At 45.9% G+C, this 23,378-nt stretch overlaps 1 protein-coding gene across 4 annotated transcripts in view; it reads right to left on the bottom strand.

Annotated features, from left to right (window-relative positions):
- The window catches only part of CPPED1 (calcineurin like phosphoesterase domain containing 1), a 125,196-nt gene that overhangs the window by 32,408 nt on the left and 69,410 nt on the right, over positions 1-23,378 (bottom strand). For 3 of the 4 annotated variants that reach the window (XM_055253316.2, XM_055253320.2, XM_055253318.2), the window contains exon 3: positions 2,532-2,957. The exons of the other annotated variant lie outside the window; for it this stretch is intronic. In XM_055253316.2, the coding sequence (XP_055109291.1) occupies positions 2,532-2,957 (426 nt within the window). The remainder of the gene's footprint in view (positions 1-2,531; positions 2,958-23,378) is intronic. 4 annotated transcript variants of the gene reach the window in all.

The following is a 23,378-nucleotide window of genomic DNA, read 5'->3' as shown; positions in this document are numbered from 1 at the left end:
AATTGGAGACACAGACCAGCTCTTGGTTTGCCAACAACTCTGGTTCCTGAGCTTGAGGGGCTGCAGCTCTGACTGGGCAGGGGGCTGGGGCATTGTAGATACGATGCCACCCTGTAAGGGCCCTTGGTGGGTGGTCAACAGGCTTCTCCCAAGGGTGCCCTGTTAGAGTTCACACCTGTAACTTAAAACTTTTTGGGGGGCCAAGGCAGGGGGATCATTTGAGGCCAGGAGTTTAAGCCCAGCCAGGTGCAACACAGTCAGACTCCATTTCTACAAATAATTTAAAAAATTAGCTGGGCATGGTGGTGTGTGCCTATAGTCCCAGTTTCTCAGAAGGTAGAGGTGGGAAGATTGTTTAAGCCTAGGAGGTCGAGGCTGCCGTGAGCCATGATCACGCCACTGCACTCCAGCCTGGGTGACAGAGCAAGACTCTCAATCAATCAATCAACAGAAAAAATTAGAACTGTGAGTCTTCTCAGTATCTGGGGGTGCTCTCTCCTATGATGGGAAAACCATAGAACTACATAACACTCAGGAATGTGGTCAACAAGAACAAAGAACTCAGGGCAGTCATGGGCTTTACATCATCTAACATTAGATCTGGCTGGCTGCGGTGGCTCACACCTGTAATCCCAGCACTTTGGGAGGCCAAGGTGGGTGGATCACCTGAGGTCAGAAGTTTCGAGACCAGCCTGGCCAACATGGTGAAACTAAACCTGGCCAAACTCTCTCAACTAAAAATACAAAAATTAGCTGGACATGATGACGGGCGCCTGTAATCCCAGGTACTCAGCAGGCTGAGGCAGAAAAATTGCTTTAACCCAGGAGACAGAGGTTGCAGTGAGCTGAGATCGTGCCACTGCACTCCAGCCTGGGTGACAAGAGCGGGACTCCGTCTCAAAACAAAAAAAACAAAACACACACACACACACACAAAAAACACCATTGGATATGAAAGGAATCACTTCAGTGGCATTAAATGTTCTCTCTGGCTTTATTCTCTGTTACAGAATAGTCTCCATGGTGGTGCTCATGCTGTCTTGACGCTTTGTTTCCTTGTCATCAAGACAGTTTTCTGCACCAACTCAAGCATGGCATGAAATTTCAAAGGCCTTAATAGAAGTTTTCTAACTTTATCTCCATGGAACAGCTGGAAAACGTCTCCAATTATGTGAGCTTATTGCAAGATGTCTTGAAAATACAGAAGGGTGGGCTGGGAGGGGTGGCTCACACCTGTAATCCCAGCACTGTAATCGCAGATGGGACTAAATCCGTTACTCTCTCCTGATTCTGGAGAAGAACTTAATCCACCTCACCAGAGGAAAACTGATCAGGCCCTGTGGCCTTGGGAAGCCAAGGTGGGCGAATCACTTGGGGTCAGGAGTTTGGAACCAGTCTGGCCCACACGGTGAAACCCCATCTCTACTAAAAGTACAAAAATTAGCCGGGCGTGGTGGTCAGCGTCTGTAATCCCAGCTACTTGGGAGGCTGAGGCATGAGAATCACTTGAACCTGGGAGGCGGAGGTTGCAGTGAGCCGAGATTTTGCCACTGCACTCCAGCCTGGGCAGCAGAACAAGACTTTGTCTCAAAAAAAAAAAAAAAAAAAAGGTAAGCCCTGGTGAAAGCAAGAATGAGGACAAAGAGAAAAGACACAACAGTTGTCAAAACTGGAATTTGCCAAGTCATTGGTAACCCAAGGAATCGACCGAGAACAGACTGTTTCTCCTGAAAGGCCCATGGCAGGTGCTACCAGAAACATAAAGGAGGTGGGTGGGCTAGTGCCTTAGAGCGCCGTCAGAAATTGAGGTGTGACCTCCAGAAATGGAGTGTCTTCATTCTGTGTGTGCACGTGTCTGTCACATGTATGACTGGCAGCAAAAGATGGGACTAAATCTGTTACTCTTTCCTGATTCTGGAGGAGAACTTAATCCACCTTGCCAGAGGAAAACTGATCAGGCCCCAGGAACTGTCCACTAAAGCCAAATCTCAGGATTTCCTGGGTCACAACTGACAAATACTGGAGGGCAGCTTGGCTCTTAAAGATCGTCTACCCTTGAGCAAAGTGCCTGCTTCCCAGAGAAGTGAAAGCAGATGGCCCTGGCATCTTGCCTTCTCCCAAGACACATGTAAGCCACATTCACACCCATCTGCACCACCCAGTCTCCTTCCCCCAGTAAACCCCTCCTGCCACTTCCAGAACCCCGATCTTCAACTGTGAGCAGCTATGGTGCACTGAGTACTGAGGCTAGGGGCTGTTCTCCATGTCTTGGAGGCCTTTCTCATTTAATCCTTGACACCATCCTGCAAGAAGGCTACTATTACTATCCCTGTTTTACAGACGAGGAAACTGAAGCGCAGGAGGATTAGGTAGCCAGCCATGCAGTCTGCAAGTCCAAGAACTGGGATCAGAATTCCTTGCCTAGTCCTCTCTCCCTTTTTGCCACATTGCAGAGAGATGGGAAAAGGATCTGGAAATGCCCCCTCTAGACTTGCCCTTCCTCCCTGAAACCCGTGGCCTGGGGCCTCTACCTGCGTGTATGAACTTGTCTGCCAACTTCTTCCGAGCAGACTTGCTGAGGTTGAAGTAGTCGTCGTCGTCCTCGTCGATGCTCTCCAGGAAGAGCGGGATGTGCTGGAAGACAATGGCGTGCTGGCAGTGCCGCTGCCTTGCGATGCTCAGCTGCTCGTCCAGCCACTGGTCCTGCGCCTGCTTCAGGCTGGGGCACTTGGAGGCGTTCTCATAGAACTGGGAGTTGAGGACCAGGAACAGGACGCCCCCGACCCAGAAGCTGAAGTAGTCATCTCCCCAAGTCCGGCAGAACTCCTCGACGGTCTCGGCCGTGGGGGCGTTGCCGATGTCGTGGTTGCCGCTGACGAGGACCAGTGGGATCGCCCTGTCCACCGTCCTGAGCACTCGCTTCAGGTCCTCCGTCTGCTCCGTCCGCCACGGCTTCCCTGGAAGAGTGAGGGTCATGTCCTGAGAAAGCCAGGGGCTTATTCACTTGAAATAACTAACTTAAGTACTTACTAACATAAAATTTAAAAAAAGAGTAATCTGGAAATCCACTTGACGTAGCACATGGAAACTGCAAAATACAGTCACATGCTAAAAGCAAACCAACGAGTCCGATGGAGGCCTCTGCCCATCATTCCCCAGGACACCTTAGAAATTCCATGACTACATGGCCCCCTGCCCTATGTTGCTGAGTGATGGTGTGAAGTCAATCCTGAGATTAAATATTAGTGGACTGGGTACAGCGGCTCACACCTGTAATACCAACACTTGGGGAGGCTGAGGTGGGAGGGATCACTTGAGCCCACGAATTCTGAGACAAACCTGGGCACTACAGTGAGACCCTGTCTTCACAAAAAAGAAAATTAGGCTGGGCGTGGTGGCTCATGCCTGTAATCCCAGCACTTAGGGAGGCCGAGGCGCGTGGATCACCTGAGGTCAGAAGTTCGAGACTAGCCTGGACAACATGGCGAAACCCCGTCTCTACTATAGATTTCTCCACTCCAGGCATTTCATAGAAATAGAATCATATAAAATGTAGGCTTTTGTTACTGATCTTTCACTTTGCATGATGTTTTCAAGGTTCATCTATTTTGTAGCCTATGTTAGTGCTTCATTCTTTAATTGCTGAATACTATTCTACTGTACGAATATATCATCATATTTTGTTTATCCATTCATCTTCTGATGGACATTTGGGTCGTTTCTACTTTCTGGCTATTATGAATTATGCTGCTATGAAAATCCATGTGCAAGTTTTTCACATGTGAAAAGATATGTGGATATCTTTCATCTCTCTTGAGTGTATACCTAGGAGTGAAACTCTGAGTTATGTGGTAACTGTTATGTGTTTACTTGTTTAAGAAACTAGCAGACTGTCTTCCAAAGCACCATCCTACATTCCTACCAGCAATGTAGTATGAGGGTCCCAGTGTTCCCATATCCTCAACACTTGTTATTTTTCACCCTTTTAATTGTAGCCATCTTAGTAGGTGTCAGGTAAAATTTCATTGTGGTTTCCATTTGTATTTACATAATGACTAATGATGCTAAACATCTGTTGTTGTGCTTACTGGCAATTTTTATATCTTCTTTGGAGAAATGTCTATTCAGATACCTTGCCCATTTCTCAATTGGGTTATTTGTCTTTTAATTATTAATATTTAGTTGTAAGAATTCTTTACATATTATGAATACTAGATCTTTATCAGATACAGGATTTGCAAGTATTCCCTCCCATTTAGTGGGCTGTCTTTTCACTTTTTTGATAATGTCCTTTGAGGTACAAAAGTATTCAAAAGTTTTATGAAGTCTAATTTATCTATTTTCTGTTTTGTCACCTGTGCTTTTAGCGTTATATCTAAGAAATCACTTTCCAATAGAAGATCACAAAGATTTCTGCCTATGCTTTCTTCTAACAGTTTTCTAGTTTTAGGTCTTCTTTGGGCTTTGATCCATTTTGAGTTCATTTTTTTTAATATGGTGTGAGGTAGGGGTCCAAATTCACTCTTTGCATGTGGATATCCAGATGTCCCTGAACCATTTGTTGAAAAGACTACCCTTTCCCCATTGAATAGTCTTGGCACCCTTGTCAAAAATCCATTGACCCTAAATGTGAGGATTTCTGGATTCTCAATTCTAATCCATTAATCTCTATGTTTATCTTCATGCCAGTACCATAGTGTTTTGATGACTGCGGGCTTCTAGTAAGTTTGAAATCAGAAACTGTGAGTCTTCCAACTTTATTCTTCCTTTTCAAGGTTGTTTTTGCTATTCTGGGCCCACATAATTTTCATATAAAATTTAGGATCAGCTTGTGGTAACTGTGTAATCAAGGACAAATAAGATCAAGGTCCAACACTTAAACAGCTTATAGCTTCTAGGCTGGGTGTGGAGGCTCACGTCTGTAATCCCAGCACTTTGGGAGGCTGAGGTGGGCAGATCACTTGAGGTCAGGAGTTTGAGACCAGCCTGGCCAACATGTTGAAACCCCATCTCTACTAAAAGTACAAAAATTAGCCAGGCATGGTGGCACACATCTGTAATCCCAGCTACTTGGGAAGCTGAGGCAGGAGAATCGCTTGAACAGGGGAGGTGGAGGTTGCAGTGAGCTAAGATCATGCCACTGCACTCCAGCCTGGGCAACAGAGCGAGACTCCATCTCAAACAAACAAAAAAAGCTAAGCTATCTTCCAGATAATTTTCTACTTTTGGTAGAGACGGGGTTTCTCCATGTTGGTCAGGCTGGTCTCGAACCCCCGAACTCAGGTGATCCTCCAGCTTCACTGTCCAAAAGTGCTGGGATTATAGGTGTGAGCCACTGCTCCCAGCCCCAATGGGATGGTTTTAAGCAAGCTTGTCCAACCCGCAGCCCGTATGCAGCCCAGGATGGCTCTGAATGTATTTTATGTGTGGCCCAAGACAATTTTTCTTCTAAAGTGGCCCAGGGAAGCCAAAAGACCGGACACCCCTGGTTTAGAAGGGAACAGAGTAGAGGGAGAAGGGTTGGCAAGGTAGTGATTTTATGGTTTTTAGCCAAGAAGTAATATGGACTGAAGAGAACTGTGATACCGGGCACAGAAAAGAAGACAACCATCTACATATGTGTAAGCTTTATTCTGCTTAAATGAAAAGCCATGAAAGAGAAAAATACGTAATTGTGAATGTCACTGGACATGTTACTTCTGGCCAAGGTCTTCCATAAATTATTTTTCCTCCAAAGTGATCACCTCTCCAGTATTTACCTTCTTTAGCGCTAACGCTGGTGCTGCTATAAGGTATGTACATACTTAATCATAGAATATTCAGTTTAACAAATTGCTTCTGGGCACTTGGTACACATGAGGCATTGCTCAAGGCTAATGATGGACAATGTGATATCCAGGGACGAAGAAGTTCCAGGACAATTACATGCACATTCACTACTGCCAAGTCCCTTCGCTGGAAGGAAAGAGCACAATTCATTTCTGTTTAGAGATTCTGGGGTGTCAGATCCATGAACAAGTCTTATTTAGAATGACTGCCTTTTTTTACTTTAAGATTCCATTCTACAGTCTGAACTCAGGTGTTTGTGGCTCTGCCCCTAAAACTTTAGTCCCATTTGGGATTTTAAATACGCAATCTAATGAAAAGTCAATTAAGAGTTTTACAGTTAAACTCCATATATAGATACTGCTCTTTCAAAGCCAGAGGCAGAATCTAAGCAGTCTTAGTCATTACAGGGCTAGAAGCATAAAAATTATTTGTCTTCAGTTAGGCATTTATTCAATGCACCCCTGCTACCCACTGTGTGCTAGGTAACAGCCAGACCAGCATGAGTGAGACAGTGTCTTTGTTCTCAGTGGCCCAAGTTCTAGGGAGGGGCCCAGACATGGGAACAGGCAATGACCTTGTGGTGTTGCATGAGTTATGAAGTTACGTCACGGAAGCACTGGGTGCCGTGGAAGCTCAGGGTGGGGGTAACCAAGCCAGTTGGGAGGTGCCCCAGAGATTTCCCAGAGGAAGCAACATTCCCACCAAACATCACAGGGCTTAGGTGGAACTAGGGCCTGCTGAAGAGGGGGAAAGAAGGCGGGGAAGGGGGCTTTCCTAACCAAAGGGAATAGTAGGGTGAGGGTGGAGAGGTTAAAAAAAAGACCAGGGTGCCTTTTGGAAAGTGGGGCAGTAAAGAGTAAACAAATCAGAGTAATAAAAAGAACTTGGGTTTCTGAAGCACCAACTATGTACCAGGCTAAATACTCTACACAGATCATCTCATCTGAATCTGTAAGAATCCTATTGGGATTTTTTTTACTTTGAGGCAGAGTCTCACTTTGTCGCCCAGGCTGGAGTGCAGTGACGCCATCTCGGCTCACTGCAAGCTCCGCCTCCCAGGTTCGCGCCATTCTCTTGCCTCAGTCTCCCGAGTAGCTGGGACTACAGGCGCCCGCCACTGCGCCCGGCTAATTTTTTCGTATTTTTAGTACAGACAGGGTTTCACCACGTTAGCCAGGATGGTCTCAATCTCCTGACCTCGTGATCCGCCCGCCTCGGCCTCCCAAAGTGCTAGGATTACAGGCGTGAGCCACCGTGCCCGGCTGGGATCATTTTTTAGTGTAACTATATTCCACGCAATACTTGTGTTTACATAGAGACAGACAGACACACACACATATAATAATAATTATTATTTTTGAGACAGAGTCTTGCTCTGTTGCACAGGCAGGAGTACAGAGGCACAAATCCTGGCTCACTACGACCTCCACCTCCTGGGTTCAAGTGATTCTCTTGCCTCAGCCTCCCAAGTAGCTGGGATTACAGGAGCCTGCCACCATGCCCAGCTAATTTTTGTACTTTTAGTAGAGGCGGGGTTTTACCATGTTGGCCAGGCTAGTCTCGAACTCCTGACCTCAAGTCATCTGCCCACCTCCGCCTCTCAAAGTGCTGGGATTACAGGCGTGAGCCACTGCACCCGACTTGTTCCTATATTTTTCTTATCAAATTTACCCTTCCTAAACTCAAGTCCCATCTGGGTTAACCCAGCCTGACTCCAGAGCTGGTGTTTACAACTAAGAATGAGAAAGACTACACTGCCTCCTGGTCAGCACCACGAGAAGGTACAGCAAGAACTCTATCAGGGGAAGAGGAGAGAGCTACACTTAGCTCCATGAATTTCAATGTTGAGATACAAGATTATGACTTCAGGTCCAATCCCTTAAGCAGTGAGTCAGCTTGGCCACGTGTTTCTTGATGTGATATCTATCAGACTGGCAACAATCAAAAACTGTAGATTGGCCAGGCGCAGTGGCTCATGTCTGTAATCCTAGCACTTTGGCAGGACAAGGTGGGCGGATCATTTGAGGTCAGGAGTTCGAGACCAGCTTGGCCAACATGGTGAAACCTTGTCTCTACTAAAAATAAAAAAACTAGCCGGGCCTGGTGGCAGGTGCCTGTAGTCCCAGCTACTTGAGAGGCTGAGGCTAGAGGATCACTTGAACCTGGGAGGCCAAGGTTGCAGTGAGCCGAGATTGTGCTACTGCATTCCAGCCTGGGCGACAGAGCAAGACTCTGTCTCAAAAAAAAAAAAAAGAAAAAACAAGGTGTTGATAATACGATTTGTTGGTGAGAGCATAGGGATACAGGGATTCTCTTATATGGCTTGCTGGGATGTAAATGGTTTCTTTTATTCAAATTTGAAAATGCACATTCAGCTGGGAGCGGTGGCTCATGCCTGTAATCCCAACACCTTGGGAGGCTGAGGCGGGAAGATCACTTGAGGTCAGGAGTTCAAGATCAGCCTGGCCAATATGGTGAAACCCTGTCTCTACTAAAAATACAAAAAATAGCTGGGCGTGGTGGCGTGCACCAATAATACCAGCTATTTGGTAGGCTGAGGCAGGAGAATCATTTGAACCCAGGAGGTGTAGGTTGCAGTGAGCTGAGACCCTTCCACTGCACTCTAGCCTGGGTGACAGAACAAGATTCTTAAGCAAAAAAGTGTAATGGGCTAATAGTTTCATGTGGCTGGGGAGGCCTCATAATCATGGCAGAAGGTGAAAGGCATGTCTTACATGGCGGCAGGCAAGACAGAATGAGAACCAAGAGAAAAGGGAAAAACCCCTTATAAAACCATCAGATCTCCTGAGACTTATTTACTACCATAAGAACAGTATGGACTGGGAGGCCGAGGTGGGCAGATCACGAGGTCAGGAGATCGAGACCATCCTGGCTAACACGGTGAAACCCTGTCTCTACTAAAAATCCAAAAAATTACCCAGGCGCAGTGGTGGGCGCCTGTAGTCCCAGCTACTCGGGAGGCTGAGGCAGAAGAATGGCGTGAACCCGGAAGGCAGAGCTTGCAGTGAGCCGAGACAGCGCCACTGCACTCCAGCCTGGGCGAAAGAGCGAGACTCTGTCTCAAAAAAAAAAACAACAAAAAAAAGAACAGTATGGAGGAAACCGCTCCCATGATTCAATTATGTTCACCTAGCCCCACCCCCTTGACATGAGGGGATTATGCAAATATGCTTAGAAATGTCTCTTGGAAAGATACGCAAGAAACTGGTCGTGGTCTCCAGGAGCGAAGACGGAAAGATTGACTTACCATGTCCTTATATACCTTACCTATACATAGGATTTGATTTTTCCCTCCGTACGCACAAATGACCTTAAAAATTAAACACCTTTAGGCCGGGCACGGTCACTCACACCTGTAATCCCAGCACTTTGGGAGGCCAAGGCATGTAGATCACCTGAGGTCAGCAGTTCGAGACCAGCCTGGTTAACATGGCAAAAGCTTGTCTCTACTAAAAATACAAAAATTAGCCGGGCGTGCTGGCACACTCCTGTAAGTCTCAGCTACTCTGGAGGCTGAGGCAGGAGAATTGCTTGAACCCAGGAGGCAGAGGTTGCAGTGAGCTGAGATCACGCCACTGTACTCCAGCCTGGGCGACAAGAGTGAAACTCCGTCTCAGAAAAAAAAAAAGAAAAAAAATTAAACACCTATATAAATGTGTGTACGTTAATTATACGTCCATTACACTATGTGCACACACACACACACACACACACACACACACACCCCTATCTGTTTTTATCAGGCCATTATTAAAACTGAACAAAACTGGATGACTTCATATAGTTCTGGACAGGCCTAGATAGGAGAGCACAGATGCCTTCACATCAATCCTGTCTTCCCGAGAGAGACACGCTCTTGGTTTGTTGAGTGTGTGGCAATGGTTTTCTCCCCAGGAGATGGCACCCTAGATAACTCAATCAGAGCAGTATGGGACCAGGCCTTTTTCAGCCTTGGGGAAGGAGGCCTTTGCCCTAAAAATACAGAAGTGTCAGCTTCTCTTCTGTGTTCCTTGTAGCTGTACCTGAAACCAAGCACCTGTTTGTGACTTGGCTTCAGTTACTAGCAAGCTTTTCCTAAAGAGGTGTTCAAATCCCGCACACCAAAGGATTTGTGCTTCAGTGAAGGAAACTTCTTGTTTTCTGTACCTTTACCTTTGATATTAACAAACTGTTTTATTATTTTATTTATTATTTATTTTGAGACTGAGTCTCGCTCTATCGCCCAGGCTGGAGTGCACTGGCGCAATCTTGGCTCACTGAAACCTCTGCCTCCTGGATTCAAGCGATTCTCCTGATTCAGCCTCCCAAGTATCTGGTACTACAGGTGTGCACCACCACACTTGGCTAATTTTTGTGTTTTTAGTGGAGACAGCGTTTCACCATGTTGGCCAGGCTGGTTGACCTCAGGTGATCTGCCCGTCTTGGCCTGCCAAAGTGCTGGGATTACAGGCGTGAGCCACCGGGCCCAGCCCAGAGTGTTTTATTTTATACAAATTCTGTGCAAAGCTTAGTTTACAGCTCAACACAAATAAACAAAATTATATGTTATTAGGATAAAAATCCCATGCCCAATTCATTTATCCCTCAGTTAAACTGTTTTGGCATGGGGGACTAAAAGTAAACAATATTTGGAATGTCCCTAGGCTGGCTATGAACGGCATGTTGCCATCATCTTTCAGAAGCCACTGGTAAAGCCCTAGATGGATAGGATGAGCTCTTGGCCACAGAGCTTTTCTTGGGATTTTAATATACTACAATTTATCGTTTACGGGGAACCCAGGTGGAGTGACCTCATTTCCAAGAACATAGGTGTCCACGTTACCACGAGTATTTTTTTCACATTAAGGTTCTATCTTCTGAAGGGAAAACGACCACTATGCTTCACTGAAAGTCCATCTCAATCAGAAAGACAGGCAGATATCACGGAAACTTAGTGCCTACCTGCCAAGCCCAAGACATCACGATGATACACATTTTGTGTTTCCCTCTGGGGGTAAAAGAAGAAGGAAACTGCTGCAAAGTACCGAGGAATATAACCCGGTTATAAAACAGACAGAACGAGAAACAAATGGCAAACCCGAGTGTTGACATTCCCATTCAACCAGACCACCTCTCTGCTTGCAGGAACTAGGAGTAGAGAAAAAATACAAAAAAAGCAGGCCGGGGCTGGGTACGACGGCTTACGCCTGTAATGCCAGCACTTTGGGAGGCTGAGGCAGGCGGATCACCTGAGGTCAGGAGTTCCAGACCAGCCTGACCAACATGGTGAAACCTCATCCCTACTAAAAATACAAAAATTAGCCGGGCATGGTGGTGGGCACCTGTAGTTCCAGCTATTCGGGAGGCTGTGGCAGGAGAACCCACTTGAACCTGGGATACGGAGGTTGCAGTGAGCCAAGATCACACCACTGCACCCTAGCCTGGGTGACAGAGCAAGATTCCATCTTAAAAAAAAAAAAAAAAAAGCAAAATAAATAAATAAAATAAATAACAACCAGATCATCCCAGCCAGCAATATGCAGAGATGGCAAGATTCTACTAGCAAATAATTTTTAAAAACCAACCACCTCTGAGACCTTCAAAATATTTTCTCTCCGCTATGGAGGTTGTCTAAATAACAGATTCTGTGAATAGACTTCAACTGTGTTATGAATCCATTTACTGTCTTAGTACGAATGTTTTTTTTTTTTCCAGCAAGAACAAGCAAACCAATGTTCTCTGAGGCAAACAGACAAGAAAAGATGCTACGTAGTTAAAGAAAATAAGACCTCTCTAATCCCTATTCCCTGTAGGCACGGCAACTCAAAGGAGAACCGATGATGATACACTCAGCCGCTGCTGGAAAATTTTAAATTAAATAACAGGACAACCTTAGTAAGTGGAGGAACAGTCAGGTGATGTAACAGGCCACTAATGGAGCCTTTTACTCATTGGGGTGGCAGCGAGTGGACTTCCTGGTTCAATATAAGCAGCAGCCAAAAGAACAACAGAATCAATATGGCCCTCGAGTAAGTAGATGCCGAGCAGTTACTTGCAAACCAAATGATTTCTCCAGCTGAGGCAGGCTGCAGGGCAGCCAGATGAATGACAGTTTGCAACGAGGAAGAATTTCCCGCTGGAAAGACTGCTGCCATACTTTGTCAAATCCTTTCCCAGCTGGGCGCGGTGGCTCACGCCTGTAATCCCAGCACTTTGGGAGGCCAAGGAAAGCGGATCGCCAGAGCCCCAGAGTTCTAGACCAGCCTGGGCAACATGGCAAGACCCTGTCTCTACAAAAATACAAAAATTAGTTAGGCGTGGTGGTGTGCACCTGTAGTCCCAGCATGAGGCAGAAGGCTCACCTGAGCCTGGGGAGGTCAAGTCTGCAGTGAGCTGTCATTGGACTGAATGTCCACCCACTGGATGTCCACCCACTGGACTCCAACCTGGGTGACAGAATGAAGCCCCGTCCCAAGAAAAAAAAAAAAAAATCCTTTCCCACCAGCATAGTTTCCTTACCCTGCCCCGGCTTTCAGTGATTTCTTTCTTCCTGGGATTCTAGCCACTGGCTTTCCCACGGACCCCGAGGCTGGGTGGTGCAGTAAGATGTAGGCTCCAGCGTATTTTCACTGCACAATAAAGATGCTCAATAGATGTGTGTGGGTTGGTCTGATGTGAAATCAGCTGAGGGCAGTAATTAACAGGAAGACATTGGTATACCCACTTCTCGACTCTCCTCACCCCAATTTCAGGAGTGGGTTATCAGCGGGGCTCTCTCAGAATCCTTCCTCATCAGTCCAGGCTTTCTGATGAGAACAGGGGGGTCGGCAATATTTCCACCCGGCTCCCATCTAACTTCCCTATGTGTGCACACACACTGCACATGCACACGCATGTACACAATGCACACATATAGTGCACACATACACACGCACACAGGGTGTCATTCCTGTCTTCTATAGCCTCTTCCCCTAACAGAGCAGTGGGTGAGCCTTAGGCAATTACAGGTGTGACTTCTGGCTTACTGCAATCTGTGAAGCTGCAATGGGCGGATATGCCTGTTCTGGATGAACTGTGTCCCTGCAAATTCCTATTTGAAGTCCTGACCCTTGTACCTAATCATATGACTGCATTTGGACACGGGGTCTCCAAGAAGGTAAGTAAGTTAAAGTGAAGTCGTTAGGGTGAGCCTTAGTTCAGTCTGACTGGAGTGGTTATATGACAAGGGGATTAATGAGAACACGGCTGCAGAGAGGAAGACCATGTGAGGATACAGGGAGAAGTCGGCCGTCTGCAAGCCAAGGAGAGAGGCCTCAGAAGGAATCGATCTGCCAACACTTTGGTCTCAGGATTCCAGCTTCTAGGACTGTGAGAAAGCAAATTTCTGCTGTGTACATCCCCAATCCTGTGGTCCTTCCACTCTTACAGAAAAGGAATTCACTCCCAGGGAGGGAGGACAGTGAGGTGTGGTTGGAGCAGCTGTGCTTCTCTTACCTGAAGCCTCCTGATGCTCTGGGAGAAGGAATGTTCTCTGGAAAATTCTGCCAGCTGCCATGGGATAGGACGTGGGTTTGTAGCATGCCTCACTTCTCCCCACTGGTTTCTGCCCATGCCACTGCCTTCACCACACAGGGAAAGGCTGCCATCCACCCAGTTGCCTGACTCAGAGATCTGATCCCTGACCACTCCCTTCCCGCCGCCCTCATACCCAGCCACCACTATGGCTTGGGGATCACACGTCCCAAATGTCTCTCAAGCCCCTCATGGTGCATGGTTTCCTTTGCCTAAATCAGAGAATATTTCCCCAAATAACCTGTGATGTATGTGAACCATCCCCCACTCTGTCCCCCAGGTTCCCTTTGGGGCTTCCTCCAGGTCAGGAATGACAAGGAAGGGGTCACAGACACCTCCTGTGTTCACAGTGGTGGCGGCCCGGATGGCAGACAAGAAGAGGCATGTTCAGTGCTAAGACGTCACCAAACTCACAGACTCCGGGGGTCCCATTGACTTACTACCCAGGCCCTACCTCAGAGAGCTCACTCTCTGTTCTCTGCTTCAATTCCTCACACACTTTACCCATCCCTCTTGCCTTGCAGAACTGGCAAGACCATGCTGCTTCTCCCCGGGCTACAGCTCACTGCCGGGCAGACAATAACCTCCTGACCAGCCTATCACTTACCACGAGTGGCCCGTGCAATCCATTCTCGCACAGCTGCCAGCAGTGGCTCTTTTAGCTGTCACCAGCCTGGACTCTTCCAATCACAAACCGCTCGCAGCTTCCCACACTCATCTCATCTTCAGATCCTTTATCACACTGACACCTTACATCATCCCTTCCCTGGTGCAGTGGATGGCCTGTGGTACCTTATGCAATAGATCCTTTTGGAAAGCCTTGCCCATTTCAAGGCTTGAACATTTCAAGACTAATTCTGCAACAGAACGGTGTATTTCTGTTACCAGCTGAAGTGTCCATGCCATTTTGCAAGAGAATGGAAAGCGTTTTGCATCTACTCATTACCAGCTCTGAAATGACATGATTCTTTTTCTTTTTTCTTTTTTTTTTTTTGAGACGGAGTCTCACTCTGTCACCCAGGCTGGAGTGCAGTGGCACGATCTCAGCTCACTGCAAGCTCAGCCTCCCGGGTTCACGCCATTCTCCTGCCTCAGCCTCCCGAGTAGCTGGGACTACAGGCGCCTGCCACCACGCCCGGCTAATTTTTTGTATTTTTGGTGTTAGCCAGGATGGTCTCGATCTCCTGACCTCGTGATCCACCTGCCTCGCCTCCCAAAGTGCTGGGATTACAGGCATGAGCTACTGCACCTGGATGACATGATTCTTTTTGTTTTGTTTGAGACAGTCTTACTCTGTCACCCAGGCTGGAGTGCAGTCTGGTGCGATCTCAGCTCACTGCAGCATCTGCCTCCCAGGTTCAAGTGATTCTCATGCCTCAGCCTCCCAAGTAGCTGGGATTACAGGCATGTGCCACCACACCTGGCTAATTTTTGTATTTTTATAGAGATGGGGTTTTGCCATGTTGGCCAGGCTGGTCTCGAACTCCTGACCTCAAGTGATCTGCCTAACTGTAATCCCAAAGTGTTGAGATTACAGGCACAAGCCACTGTGCCCGGCCAACATGATTCTTGACAAGTGTTTACTTTGAAGGAACTTGTACGTGGAGATCACTTACAAGATAGGCTTTTATTTTTTTCACACTACTTTGGATTCATGCAGCATCAATCCCTTTATTCCACCACAACCATTTACAGATAAGAAAACTGAGGCTTAGTGCAGTCATAGGGGGAGATGGAAGGGAGGAATGAGGACTCAGGGTTCAGCTGCAGGGGGTCCAGGACAGCCACAGAAGGTCAGCCTGGGAACTGATTTGTCAACAGGATCACAGGTGGAGACGGGGGGAAGTGTGGAGACCTCGTGTTCAAATCTCTCTCAGTGACCACTAGCTGTACTCTTGTGCGCCACGATGAATGAAAACACGTCTTAGATATCTTTAGCGAGTGCTTCCATCTGCCAGGGCACCAAGGCCGAGTATTTCACACATATTTCATCTTGACAATAACTCTGTCACTTTTACACCACCTCTTACCTAGCTGTGTGCTGTCTTAATTTCTCTAGGTATAAAGCAGCAATAGGTCAGCTACAGTGGCTCATGCCTATAATCCCAGCACTGAGGCTGGGGAGGCTGAGGCAGGAGGATGGCTTGAGCCCAGGAGTTCAAGACCAGCCTGGGCAACATAGAGAGATGAAGTCTCACTCTGTCACCCAAGCTGGAGTGCAATGGCATGATCTTGGCTCACCACAACCTCTACCTCCTGTGTTCAAATGATCCTCCTGCCTCAGCCTCCCGAGTAGCTGGGATTACAGGTGCACGTCAGCATGCCCAGCTAATTTTTGTATTTTTAGTAGAGATGGGGTTTCACTATGTTGGCCAAGCTGGTCTTGAACTCCTGACCTGGTGATCTGCCCGCCTCAGCCTCCCAAAGTGCTGGGATTACAGGTGTGAGCCACTGCGCCCAGCCTTTTTTTTTTTTTTAAATACAGGGTCTCACTCTGTTGCCCAGGCTGGAGTGCAGTGGGGTGATCTCAGCTCACTACAATCTCTACCTCCTGGGTTCAAGCGATTCTCCTACCTCAGCTTCCCAAGTAGCTGAGACTACAGGCACGTACCACCACACCCAGCTAATTTTTGAATTTTTAGTAGAGACGGGGTTTCACCCTGTTGGGCAGGCTGGTCTTAAACTCCTGACCTCAAGTGATCTGCATGCCACGGCCTCTCAAAGTGCTAGGATTACAGGTGTGAGCCACTGCACTGGGCCTACAAAAAGTTTAAAAATTAGCCAGGTGCAGTGGCGCATGCCTGTGGTTCCAGCTACTTGGGAGGCTGAGGTGGGAGGATGGCTTGAACCCAGGATGTTGAGGCTGCAGTTAGCTGTGTTGGCACCACTGTACTCCAGCTTGGGTGACAGAGCAAGACCCTGTCTCAAAATAAATAAATAAATAAAATAAAAATAAAGCAGCAATAGTGAACTCGTATCTATCTTCAAAGAATAGAGAAAAAAAATGGTATTATGTGTACAGGGCTAGGTGCCGGGGAGATGGTGGTGAATGGGATGGTCTCCCTGCCTGTGAAGTTCAGAATGTGCACGAGGCTTATGCCAGAGCTGTCAGGGGAAGGACGCTGCCCCTCGTTTCTAAGGACCATCCTCACAGCACCTGTCAAGGAACTGTTGACTAAGTGATGATGAAGAGAAAATAACTCTCGCAGGCTTTAGACCATATACAACTGGAGCCCTGCGTTGGCCACATTCAGTTCAGTAGAGTATAACCAAATGTGTGTCCAGTATAGAGGGGTTTTAGACACTGTTGGAATGTCTCCAGTTTAATTATCCAGACAGGCATTCTGGCTGGTGGCAACAGGGAAAACAGTAACACTCAATGATCAAATCTACCCAGAGGTTATCAAGGAGGTCCCTAGAACTGTAGGGGAGAGTTTGGATATCAAAGCCTTTTGTTTCTTTGTTTGTTGAGACACAGTCTTGCTCTGCTGCCCAGGCTGGAGCACAGTGGCATGACCATGGTTCACTGCAGGCTCGGACTCCTGTGATCAAGCCACCCTCCCACCTCAGCCTCTCAAGTAGCTGAGACCACAGGCGTACACCACCACATCTGGCTAATTGTTAAAAGTTTTGAAGAGATGGGGTCTATGTTGCTCAGGTTGGTCTTGAACTCTTGAGCTCGAGTGATCCTCACACTTTGGCCTGAACACACCATGCGTGACCCAAAGCCATCTGAATTCAAACATTTTAATCTGATGGAGTAATGTTTATTCCTCAAATAATGACAAGGCTATACAATTTCTGAATCCATCATAACCCTGCACTAAAGAACATTACAACACGGACTTATTAACATGCAGTTCGTAAATTATCCCCCCTTGCAGCAGCCAGTAGTATTAAAAAGCAAAGACACCAGAATTATATTATTATTCTCCTACAGTCATCTTCACCTTACAAATGTATAGTATGTAAAAATTTGTTCATAAACTGGCTGCCTAGAATGCAACTATGGTTTGTCATAGAGACCACGTTATAACTGATGGTGAGACCTCAGGCTAAGTCACACAAACTGAATTAATCCACAATGCAGATGAATATACTAATTCAACTTCATTTACAATCACGCTTCCTTCCCTTGCTGCACGGTTTACTTTCCCAGCAAAATATTTGCGATTTCTGTTATTATTGCTGGATTTTGTGTCTTTTTCCGCTTTTCAAAATTGCTCTTATCAGCAAGTACAAAAACCTAACCACTACTTATACCCACAGGTGTAATAGCAACGATCATAAGGGAATTCAGTGTAAGAGAGGGGAGAAATGTATTACGTATAGTAATAAGCATATTAAATGCATTTGATTAGAGGGTCCGTAGAGGTATAATTATGTGATTATCTATACTGAGAAATATTATTTGTTACATTAATAGAAATAAAATATACTGAATTCGTCGATTTAGGATAACATATCCCTGATACATAAAAAAGCAAAAGAGATGAAGAAAGGATTACAGGTTGGTTATAATCTTGAGATCCCCTGAGAAAGAGTGAGAGGAGCCAATTACAATTTGGGTGTGACCAAGTGAAGCAAAACATTTCCTGAGCTGCCCAGAAAGTCACTCTATAGAATAAATCATGAATATACTAGCAATCACTCCTGGAACTCTTACCACATGGCAGGCACTGAGCACTTTACTTGCATGATTGCAACTTTCCTAGCCTGTTACTCTACAACAAGATGCTACATTCCTGGCTGACCAGGTGGCTGGGGCCTCTCCTTGTGCTAATACTATTTTAATGAGTAAAACGACATCAAATGAAGTGAGCTATAACCAGGGAGGAGCAGTGAGGCCTGGCCAGTTCTGTGAGGCAAGAGGGTTCTGTGAGGTGAGAGGCAAGGCCCAGGAGTTCGAGACCAGCTTGGGCAACATATGGAGATCCTGTCTCTTCAAAAAGTGTGCAAAGAATTGAAGCAGAGGACAAAGGGTGAGCTCACTGGGGCGGGACCTGGACAGTAAGTGAATGGGACCCCCAGAGTCTGTGAGCTTAGGAGCATCTTGGCACTGAGTGTACTTGTTCTTCTCTGCTGGTGAGGTCACCATCACTGGAAACATGGCTGTCTGTGAGACCTCCTTGCAATTTCTGATCTGCCTGTCGCCATCTCTGCGCTGGAGGAAGCCCTGGGGTGGGAGGTGTGGAGGGTACAGTGTGTATCATTAGTTCTTCGGGAAAACCTGATCTGACATCTAATTCAGGTCTCTAGAAGTTCAGCTGTGCCTCCTAGCCCTGGCATACCCTAACCAAAATAGTGAAGATGGCTCCAAGGGCCAGGGGAATACCTGGGACCCAGGGATATTATTAATATTACAAGGTTAATTCGGGGACATTACAAGGTTTAAGGTTAAGATGCTTTTATTTGCCTGGACTTCAAGGACGTGATCAGCTTAAATGTCCATATAATTGTATACGAAGATTTTTGCAAACTCAAGAAAAAAACATTTAAGAGAAAGCATCCCACAGACTGTACCTTCAGTTTGGACTGTTTATTAATCGTTCTATCTAATAAAGATGTGGAATCAGAATCGTGTTGTCATCTTGTTGGCAATGCAGACTGCAGAAAACGACGTCTGGAGTACTGGTGAGAGGCGGAGGCATTAAAATTTTGTTTTTATAAAGCCACTGAGCAGAAATGACTCAGAGGAAACACAAGGGTATTCTGTTTGGGGAGACTGAGAGAGCTAAAAAGCCATCTTAAAGTCATAATAAAGGTTTCCAGTTAAATATAGTAGATTGAAAACACATTCAGCTTTGTTCCTTCCACAAATCCCACTGTAAAGGCAGGAAACTCTCAAGGACAAACAGGAGAGGAGAGAACAGCCACAGAATTTGGAAACTGGAAAGTACATGGACAAGCAGCAATGGGCTTAGCTGAGTTATTATTGCTTCTTTTGAGATGGGCGTCTCACTCTGTTGCCGAGGCTGGAGTACAACGGCGTGGCCACAGCTCACTGTAACCTCAACCTCCTGGGCTCAAGTTATCCTCCCAGCTCAGCCTCCCAAGGTTCTGGGACTACAGACACATACCACTACGCCTGGTTGATTTTTAAATTTTGTGTAGAGATGGGGCCTTGCTATGTTGCCCAGGCTGGTTTCAAACTCTTGGCCTGAAGCAATCCTCCTGCTTTAGCCTCCCGAGTTGCTGGGATTACATGTGTGAGCCACCACGGCCAGCTAATTTTTTTTCAAATTTTTTTGTAGAGAAAGGGTCTTCCTATGTTGCCCTGGCTAGTCTTGAACTATGAGCCTCAAGCAATCCTCCCACCTTGGCCTCCCCAAGTGTTCAGATTACAGGTGTAAGCCACTGTGCCAAGCTGCAGCTGACTTAGTTTAAGTTAAATATTCAGCTGGCAGCGAGAAAATTCAAGAATCAACTGGCTTTGGAAAACTCTCAGGCAGTATTTGCCAAAGACAAACCCACATCTTCCCGATGACCCAGTAATTCCACTCCTTGGAATATACCCAAAGAAATGAGGGTGTTGGTCTATTAAAAGATAGGAACCAGAATGCTCTTGGCAGCTTTATTCACAATAGCCCCCAAGTAGAAATAACCTAGATATCCATCAGTAGTGGGGTGGGTAAATAATTTGTGATCTATTCATTAGATGGTATACCACATGGCTATAACAAAGAACCAATTGCTGCTACATGTAATAACATAGATGAATCTCAGACATCACATACAAAGAAAGAAGCCAGAAGACACAAGAGTCAATACTGCATGATTTCATTTTTATGAAGCTCAAGAACAAGCAAAACCAACTAGTCCTGGTGACAGAAAGTTTACTGACAGAGAAGGTGCACAAGGGAGCCTTCCAGAGTCTGGCAAATGTTCCACATCTCAACTCGAGTGGTGGGGAAAGGATGAGTTCACGTGCTCCAGCTCTTCACTTCAGATTACCTGCATTTTAGTTTCTGAGAAACCTCAATTTTTAGCTATCCTTGGGTATAGGAATAAAAAGAGAGCTAAAACAGAAAGATGGCTTGAAACTGCATGAAGCTGGACCACTGTCCTTCTCACCTTGGCAGAAGATGGGACTTTTAGTCTTTATAAAGAGTAAACAAAGGTCCCAGCACTTTGGAAGCCCAAGGTGGATCACGTGAGCCCAGGAGTTCGAGGCCAGCCTGGGCAACATATGGAGACCCTGTCTCTTAAAAAAAAAAAAAAAAAAAAAAAAAAATTTTTTTTTTTTTTTTTTGAAGCGGAGTCTTGCTCTGTCTCCCAGGCTGGAGTGCAGTGGCACGATCTCGGCTCACTGCAAGCTCCGCCCCCCGGGTTCATGCCATTCCCCTGCCTCAGCCTCCCGAGTAGCTGGGACCACATGCGCCCACCACCATGCCCGGCTGATTTTTTGTATTTTTAGCAGAGACGGGGTTTCACCACTTTAGAAAAAAAATTTTTTTAATTAAAAAAAAAAAGAGTAAACAAAGAAGTTCTGAGAGCCAGCAGAGACTGCTGGGGCATGGGTACCCCAGTGAAAACAAGGGGATAAAGATGAAAGGTTTCACCCTGGATTTCAGGATGGAGTCTTTTCCTTCCATTTGGCTCCTAGAACACTTAGAGCGAAAGCAGCCAGGCAGAGCCCTCCAACAGGAGTGGTCTCTGGGGAATCCAAGAGCCAAAAAGAAACAACCAAAAGCCACCGATAATACGGAAATGGGGAGCCTTCACCACGCGATGGTGAAGGCTGTGGGCAAGAAGGCCTCCCTCCCCCGCATTTATCAGCTTTTCTGTGCTGTACTCTTTCATTTTTTTTTTTTAATTGCACTTTTAAATGGAAGCAGGCAGCCAAGGACCATTAGATGTATGAGGAATGTGTCTAATATGAAAAAAAAGAACAAAACAACCCCAATGGTAAGAAACAGAGGCTATATGGGGAGGAGGAAAAAAAAACCATTAGCAGGCTGGACGTGGTGGCTCATGCTTGTAATCCTAGCACTTTGGGAGGCCAAGGCAGGTGGATCACCCGAGGTCAGGAGTTGGAGACCAGCCTGGCCAACAGAGCGAAATCCGGTCTCTACTAAAAATACAAAAAGTAGCCAGGCGTAGTGGCACATGCCTGTAATCCCAGCTACTCAGGAGGCTGAGGCAGTAGAATCACCTGGGGGGCAGAGGTTTCAGTGAGCCGAGATGGCACTCCAGCCTGGATGACAAGCGTGAAACTCTGTCTAAAGAAAAAAAAATTATTAGCATTCTCAGAGAAAGAAGATACTGCATTAATCAACCAATTACAGGGTGCTATTTTGAAAAGGAGTAATGAAAAAAAAGCTCTTGAAAATTAAAACTATGGTAGGAAAAATGAAAAGCTCAGTAGAAGGCGTAGAAGATAAGGTGAGGAATCATCTCAAAAAGTAGAGTGAGCAAGGAAGTGAAAAAAAAAAAGGAAATAATATTTGAGGACCAGAACAAGAGGTCCAATATTTGTAGACTATGAGTACCAGAGTATAGAGGAGCTCCCCTGCCCACATACAACACACACACACACACACACACACACACACACACAGAGAGGGAGACAGAGAGAGAGAGAGGATGAAATAATTCAAAAGGACTTCACAGAACAAAAGGGCATGAGTTTAAACAGACTCACACCAAAGTATATCACAGTATTACTGTAGAACCCTGGATGCAAAGAGAAGATCCTATGTGTTTCTGGTTTCATATAAAAGATCAAGAATCAGAATAAAATTGAACTTCTTAAAATCCATACTGAAAGAACAAAGGCAAGGAGACAAAGCCTTCAAAATTCTGAGAGAAAAATCAACTCCTCACCTATCATTCTATACCCAGCCAAACTGTCAAACTATCACTTTAATGTGATGGTGGAATGAAGACATTTTTAGGTGCAATTTCTTCTCCAGAAGCTACTAGAGAAAGGGATCCATCTAAAAGGAGGCAAAGGTAGATCCAACATGACAGAGAAGCACAAATGGTTCCTAGACTGGTCACAGAAATCCTAAGATCACAGCAGTTAGCAGGCCTACAAAGCAAGCAATCAGGAAATAGCCCCAGGAGAAATTTCGCCAAAAAGCTGAGATTGGTTATTATTTTAAATTTATTGACAGGAAATTGGTAACCTCAGACTTTTGGAAGAAGAGTTTGAGGATGAATTAGTACTCTTCAAAAACTTAAAACAATTTTAAAACCACAACAAATAAAGCATGCAGGAAAAATAACCACGCCTACAATGTGGCTCTGTTGTGAATGATGTTTAAAATAATCTATGTACAGGCAAGATATTATAAATACTAAATGCTGATATAACCCAAATTAGGATTTTTTTTTTCTTTGAGACAGAGTCTTGTACTGTCGCCCAGGCTGGAATGCAGTGGCACAATCTTGGCTCACTGCAACCTCCGCCTCCCAGATTCAAGAGATTCTCATGCCTCAGTCTCCTGAGTAGCTAGGATTACAGGCGCCCGCCACCATACTCGGCTAACTTTTGTATTTTTAGTAGAGACAGGGTTTCATCATGTTGGCCAGGCTGGTCTTGAACTTGTGACCTCAGGTGATCAGTCCACCTTGGCCTCCCAAAGTGCTGGAATTACAGGTATGAGGCACTGCACGTAGCCAAACAAATTAGGATTTAATGACACTGGAAAGACACGGGTATGAAACGTGGGAGTGGGATGGACAGAAGGACAGAGCTAAATCCTCATTCTCCAGGACACAAATTCAATACATAACAGTAAGTAGATCCAGAAATAGCCACACAAGCATGTTGTTTAGAACAATGGAAGTGAATATCCACAAAACTAGCTCAACTCACGGGGGTGGCTGCCTTTAGAAGTGAGTAATGGGCCAGTGAGGAGTTGTGCACTGCTGCTTTGTATAACTTGCTGGGTACAACTACTTGACTTGTTAATCTGCATGCATTTGTAACGTGAATAAAGACAAAATACAAAATGAAAAAAAAAAAGAAT

This window comes from Symphalangus syndactylus, chromosome 18 (genome assembly GCF_028878055.3).
Source record: "Symphalangus syndactylus isolate Jambi chromosome 18, NHGRI_mSymSyn1-v2.1_pri, whole genome shotgun sequence".
Taxonomy (NCBI): domain Eukaryota; kingdom Metazoa; phylum Chordata; class Mammalia; order Primates; family Hylobatidae; genus Symphalangus; species Symphalangus syndactylus.
This window is presented reverse-complemented; position numbering and strand designations above follow the sequence as displayed.